Below are 7,098 nucleotides of genomic sequence, written 5' to 3' on the forward strand. Positions count from 1 at the left end.
AATTATGCTCTTTGATTCAGTATATAATACTTGAGTTTTGTTTGATTTCAGTATCTTTTAAGTGAAGTGTGTCATCTTTAAGCTTGTTGCTCAGTATGTTAAGGCTTGTGATTATGTTTATACTATATGCTTTTTGATTATGTTTTTTGTTTATTGAATTTAGTAAAATTTTGTCCAGTATATTATACTGGAAGTCTGTCCTCTATATTTTTGTCTTCCAGTATCTTATACTGGATTATTATTATAATATAGTTGAGTTTTATTTGATTCCAGTATATTTTACAGGAAGTCTGCCGTGTGTAAGCTTGTTGTCCAGTATGTTATACTGGATGAGTTCTGTTTAGACTAGAATATTTTTTTATTTCTCATTACTTTTTTTGAATGATTATTTGCCTTTACTTAAATTATGCTCTTTGATCCAGTATATAATACTTGAGTTTTTTTTTTTTGATTTCAGTATCTTTTAAGGGAAGTGTATCATCTTTAACTTGTTGTCCAGTATGTTAAGGCTTGTGATTATGTTTATACTGTGTAGTTTTTGATTATGTTTTTTTTATAGAGTTTAGTAATAAAATTTTGTTCAGTACATTATACTGGAAGTCTGTCCTCTGAATGTTTGTCTTCCAATATGTTATACTGGGATAATTATTATAATATGCTTTTTGATTATGTTTCTTCTATATATCCCAGTATTTGTTTCTGGAGTTTCATATCTTCTAATTTATTGTTATCTAGTATATTATACTGGAAGACTGCAATTTGTAGACTTTGTTGTCCAGTTCATTTTACTGGATGAGTTCTGTTTATAATTTGTTTCTATTATATATATACTGGATTCTGATTGTGTTTACTTATTTAATTTTTAATATATTTTGTTTTCATGATTTTATAGAAATGGAATCAATAACGACATGGCCAGTCATTTTAAGAATTTATACCTCGAACCCCTATTAACTGCTTTCCCTGTGTTTGTTTCTGCTATTTTGATTTGTCGGGATATTTGGTTTTGAGTTTCAGAGTGTTTTGGGACACTTAGTCCCTAAAAGAGAGCTTAAGCTTTAGCATTTAGACCGTAGTCGGAGCAGTGTGAAGACGGCCTTGAAATGGAACTCTGTTGGTTCCGTTAGCTTCGTTGGGTGATTTTGGGCTTAGGGGCATGTTCGAATTGTGTTTTGGAGATCTGTAGCTTATTTAGGCTTGAAATGCCGAAAGTTGAATTTTTGAAGTTTCCGGTTCGATTGTGAGATTTTGATATCGGGGTTGGAATGGGATTACGGAAGTTGGACTAGCTTCGTAGTGTTGAATGTGACGTGCTTGCAAAATTTCAGTTCGTTCGGACGAGGTTTGACAGACTTTTTGATCGAAAGCGTAATTTGAGAGTTTTTGGAGTTCTTAGGCTTGAATCCGATGTTAAATTAGTGCTTTGATGTTGTTTTGAGCATTCCGAAGGTTGTAACAAGTTTGAATGATGTTTTGGGATTGCTTGGAATGTTTGGTTGAGGTCCCGGGGCCCTCGAGTATGTTTCAGATGCTCAACGGACCATTTTTGGACTTGGAGAAGGATCAGATTTTTGCTGGTTTTTGTTGCAAACTTTTCTTCATCGCGATCGCGAAGGCTTGGATGAGGCAGAGAGGATTTTGTTCTACACGATCGCGGGAAGGGGAGTGCGAACGCGTAGTAATAGCAGAAGTTGAATCGCGAACGCGTGGGCTACACCGCATTCGCGAATAGGAAGAAGTGAGGCAGCTGAGGATTTGGAAGTTGCTCTTCGCGATCGCGTGAGGTCAACCGCGATCGCGTAGAGCTGAGCAGTGCATCATCGCGACCGCGTAGGTATTAATTCGTTCGCGTAGGGTTAATTGAGGGTCAGTGATGTTGCTCTTCGCGATTGCATGTGAGTTTCCGCGATCGCGATTAACGATTTGCCTGGGAAGAATACAAAATTTTAAAGTCCAGGGTTTAGCCATTTTTATCAAAACTAGAGCTTGGAAGCTCAGATTTGAGTGAGATTTTGAGAGATATTTAGAGATATCGATTGGGTAATGATTCTTAATTCCTTTTCTCTTATAACCTATTAACCTAAACATGAATTCATCATCTAATTTCGGATTTGGGGTAAGAAATTGGGGAAAAATTTGGAAAAGTTCTTAGACCTAATTTTCGAGTTTTGATTGGGGATTTGACATTGGATTTGGATAATTTTGTTATGTTTAAACTCGTGAGTGAATAAGTGTTCATAATCCATAACTTTTACCCGATTTCAAGACGTGGGCCCGGGGGGGGGGCGTTTTGGTCATTTTTCCTAATTTCGTGTATTAGCTTAGAATTAATTAATGGAATTAGTTACTTGAAGTTATATTTACATTATGCAATTGATTTGAATAGATTTGGGCCATTTGGAGTCGAGTACTCATGGCAAGAGCGTGGTTTCAGGTTGATTTTGAACCGGTTCGAGGTAAGTGGCTTGCCTAACCTTGTGTGGGGGAACTCCCCTTAGGATTTGGTATTGTTGATATTTGAAATGCCTTGTACGTGAGGTGACGAGTGCGTACTTGTGCTAATTGTTGAAAATCATGTTTTCATTAAGTAACTTTAATTGTGTTTCCTTTCCTGTTTATACTACTTGCAATTTAAGCCTGCTGTTAGCTTAGGGAAGCATGTCTAATTGACTTAATTGCCTTTCTTGCTCAAACTGTCTTATTTGGATTATGTGTAAAATGCTAGGTTAAAAATACCTGTTTTACCTTGGTATGATATTTGAATTTAATTGAGTATTCTTCGTGTTGCTGCTGTGTGTTTACTTTGGGACTACGGATTGGTATTCCGGGAGATCCTCTGCACATATATTGATTTGGACTGTAGTGCGAGATACTGAGAGATCCCCAGCACGTATATTGAGGATACTAAGAGATTCTTGGGATAGTGAGAGTTCCCCAGCATATATATTGAGGATACTAAGAGATCCTCGGGATATTGAGAGATCCCCAGCATACATATCGAGGATACTAAGAGATCCTCGGGATACTGAGAGATCCCCGGTTGTTATCTCTATGTTGAGCGGTATTCCTTTTGTGATTATTTTGTCTCTGTTATAATTGTTGTTATTCTTATTATCCTGTGTTACTTCTTACTGTTAGCATTTAATTATATTTTCGTATTCTATACTGTTTTACCTCGTTTTTCAGCTATAATCAGTAGGGCCCTAACCTTCCTCGTCACTACTCGACCAAGGTTAGGCTTGGCACTTACTGAGTACCGCTGTGGTGTACTCATGCCCTTTCTACGCATGTTTTTCATGTGCAGATCCAGGTACTTCGACTCAGCCCTACTACCCTTGAGGCGAGGTGATTCTCCAGAGACTTCGAGGTATATCTGCCGCGTCCGCAGACCGAGGAGTCCCTTTCCATTCTCTCATATAGTATTAGCCCTTCTGTATTTACTTTTGTTTGGACATTCTGGAGTTAGACACTTATAGTTATTCAATAGCTTGTGATTTCATGAGATTCCGAGTTTTGGGAAGTTGTTCAGTTTGAGAGTTATATTGTATATGTCGAGCGGCATCTTTAAACTTTCATTTGTTTATTCCGCAGTTCTTATTGGTTGATTCTGTTGTTTTCCCCTTTTTCGAAATTGTTAGGCTTACCTAGTCGTAGAGACTAGGTGCCGCCACGACAGTTCACAGAGGACGAACTTGGGTCGTAACAAAATCTTCAAGTAGGATATTGAAGGTATTTTTTTCTGAAATGTTGAAGTTTTTATCTTAAAATTATATGAAATGTTGCTTATATGTGTTGTATTTTGATTTTAGGAGGGAGATAGATTTTATGAATTTAACCAGTGGTTTCCTGCTGATTGTTATTGGAAAGTCAATCAAAATTTTAAGCAAACTATTTCATCGTTTTTGTGCGTTACTCAAATGGATCAATTAAAGAATGGTGTATTTGGGAAGTTTTTAGTGTTTAATGACGTGGGTCACTCTGGGAAGTTGAATCATCGTATGTTGCTTTCTCAAGTTTTTTACAAGGATAAAAGCAAAATGGTTTTTAGAGTTTTTGGGAACGACGTATCATTTACGGAAGATGATTTCCATACTATTACCGGGCTTAAGATTGAGGCATCTGATTATAGTTTCGTTGATGATAGAGAGTACAATTTGAAGGAACAGTATTTCTCAGATGTGAAAAACGATTTGAAGGTAGATAATTTGTATAAATTTATGCAAAAGCGTTCTTTACTCCGTGCTGGTGCAACAAATGGTGTATGTGTTGATATCGAGGTATGCGATGAAGATGCAGTAAAACTTGCTGAGATTTATCTATTAGAAGCTGTTCTTTTGGGTAAAGAACATAGTAGAAATATAAGTGATCGTTCTATGAAAATCATAGATGACGCAGAACTTTGTGCTTCTTTTCCATGGGGCAGTTTCTGTTTTAATGAGCTTATTTATAATTTATCTCATCTTCTAACAACTGAGTAAGTAAAAAAGAAACCAATTGGTAGGATCGTATCTTATACGGCACTTGGATTCCCATTTTTGTTTAATGTATGGATAATGAAAGTCTTTAATAATTTACGTCAATTTTCAAAATATGAGGATCGGGGGCCAATTAGGATGTTGTCTTACTTCAGCATTGGATGTCCAAAATATGACACACTTTGCAATGATTTCATTAATAAAGCAAGTGTAAGTTAATAGTATCTGAATTTTTAATATTGTGCTCATATATTTTATTTTAATCTAATTATTTATCTTTTTGTTTATTTAATAGAACTTTAAGGTTTTCAAGGTGAATCAATTATATCTTCTCCAACCTTCATCAAATGTTAATGTTAGCGACATTGTCAATGTAAGTAGTTGTTTCTCTGATTTTATTTAGTCTTTCTTTTCATTAATTTCTACTATCATATACTAGATTTTTGTTCTAATAACTTGAATTTAAAATTATGTTTGCTGTAAATTATTCTGGGAGTCTTTTCTCAGAAGTATTATTTTCCAGCTTTTTCTACTAGAAGTGGAATATACTCAATTAGTATAATTTACTAGAGCAGTATAATGACTGGATAATTATAAAACTCAATCTTTTTAATATACTTTATGAGTTTAATATATTCATATAGTATACTTCTATAGTACAAAACTAGATACGCCTAATATAATCTATGAGTAAATTTATCAAGTTTAGTAATAAATTTTGTGCAGTATATTATACTGGAAGTCTGTCCTATAAATGATTGTCTTCCAATATGTTATACAGGACATCTCCTGTGTGTAAGCTTTTTCTCAAGTATGTTATTCTGGATGAGTTTTGTTTAGACTAGAATTTTGTTTTATTTGTCATTACTTTTTCTGAGTGATAATTTGTCTTTTTTTTATTATGCTCTTTGATCCAGTATATAATACTTGAGTTTTGTTTGATTTCAGTATCTTTTAATGGAAGTCTTCCGTCTTTAAGCTTGTTGTCCAGTATGTTCTGAAGGCTTATATTATACGGGAAATCTATTTTCTGAAGACTTGTTTCCCAGTTTTTTATACTGTGTGGTTTTTTATTATGTTTTTTGTTTATAGAGTATAGTAATAAAATTTTCTCCAGTATATTATACTGGAAGTCTGTCATCTGAATGTTTGTCTTCCAGTATGTTATACTAGATGATTATTATATTATAGTTGAGTTTTGTTTGATTCCAGTATATTTTACAGGAAGTCTGCCGTGTGTAAGCTTGTTGTCTAGTATGTTATATTGTATGAGTTCTTTTTAGACTACAATTTTGTTTTATTTGTGATTAATTTTTTGAATGATTATTTGTCTTTTCGTTTTATAATATGCTCTTTGATTATTTTTCTTCTTTATACCCCAGTATTTGGTTCTGGAGTTTTACACCTTCTAATTCATTTCATCCAGTATATTATACTAGAAGACTGCCATCTGTAGGCTGTTTTGTCCAGTAAATTATACTGGATAAGTATAATATATTTTATTTCATTATATTTTTCAGTTCTAATAATTTACTATACAAAATTATATGCTACCCTTCTTGAATTGTGTTTACACTCAATAAGAATATTTCTGTGTTCTGATGCTGAAATTCTTACCATTTTTCTTTCCTTTTCAGAGGGTATTTGCCAAAGTTGAAGACATTATACGTGCAGATCAGGTTAATTTTAAGATAAAGATGAAGAAAAATATTAAAGCTAGTCAAAAAAAGATGAAGAAACATGTTAATAAATCTGTTAAGGTAATTAACTAGTTTGACAATTTTTTTTAGTGTTGATTTTGTTCGTACAATAATATGTTGTATTCATTGTTGCAGGTTATTAATGAGAAGCTTGATATTGTTCTAGAGTTTATTCAAAATGCTAAAAAGGAAATAAAAAGAAATATCATCATGGCTTGTTGAATGATGAAGATGAAAGCAATGAATTAAGAGATTGTTCCAGATTTTCAAATGAAAAACATGACAAAAGTAGTGAACATCGAAATAGTGAAGGTAATGAACAAGGAGATTATATTAATGGAGAGAAATATTCTGATAGAGATTTTGCTCATTTGTCGGGTGAAAAACTGGATGAATAGAGGAAGATGTTGAGTTACCAAAACAGGATGAACAATGCAATAAGAACTTTGAGGAGGCAGGACCTTCTGTTTCAATGCCAGCAATCATGGATATTGAGTCAGTCAGTGAAGAGGCAAATAATGAAGCTGATAATGAAGGTCGAGCACATTTTGATTCAATACCATTAGCCATGGACATTGATTCAGTTCACAGAGCATAAGTTACTGAAGAAGTTGTAGCAACCAGTGGAATTTTACTGAAAGGTCCTTGTGATGAAATAAAACCAGAATGTAATGCAGTTGAACCAGTTTTGATAGCTGGTACAGATGTTGAAGCTATGATGGTTAAAATAGCTTATGGAAAATAAGAGCTTTCTACACCACAGTCCAGTGAAAAGATTTTGCAAAATACCACAACTGGATCGTTAATTCCATTAGTCATGGACGTTGAATCAGTCATAGATGAAGCTGCAGTAGTTGTTGGAGGTTTAGAAAAGTTGTTATGATGAAGATACTACTAATGAACTGTGATCATCACTCGTTTTG

General features: G+C 34.0%; 1 protein-coding gene across 1 annotated transcript; it reads left to right on the plus strand.

Moving 5' to 3' along the window:
* Positions 1 to 3,917: 3,917 nt before the first annotated feature.
* Positions 3,918 to 4,478, plus strand: LOC138875608 (uncharacterized). The gene has a single exon (XM_070154455.1). The coding sequence runs from the start codon at positions 3,918 to 3,920 to the stop codon at positions 4,476 to 4,478; it is 561 nt and encodes a 186-aa protein (XP_070010556.1).
* The last annotated feature ends 2,620 nt before the right edge of the window (positions 4,479 to 7,098 follow it).

This window comes from Nicotiana sylvestris, chromosome 8, assembly GCF_000393655.2.
Source record: "Nicotiana sylvestris chromosome 8, ASM39365v2, whole genome shotgun sequence".
Taxonomy (NCBI): Eukaryota; Viridiplantae; Streptophyta; class Magnoliopsida; order Solanales; family Solanaceae; genus Nicotiana; species Nicotiana sylvestris.

What these genes read in the sequence shown, in the direction of transcription:
- LOC138875608 (XM_070154455.1), top strand. Translation starts at nt 3,918, where the DNA reads ATGGATCAATTAAAGAATGGTGTATTTGGGAAGTTTTTAGTGTTTAAT.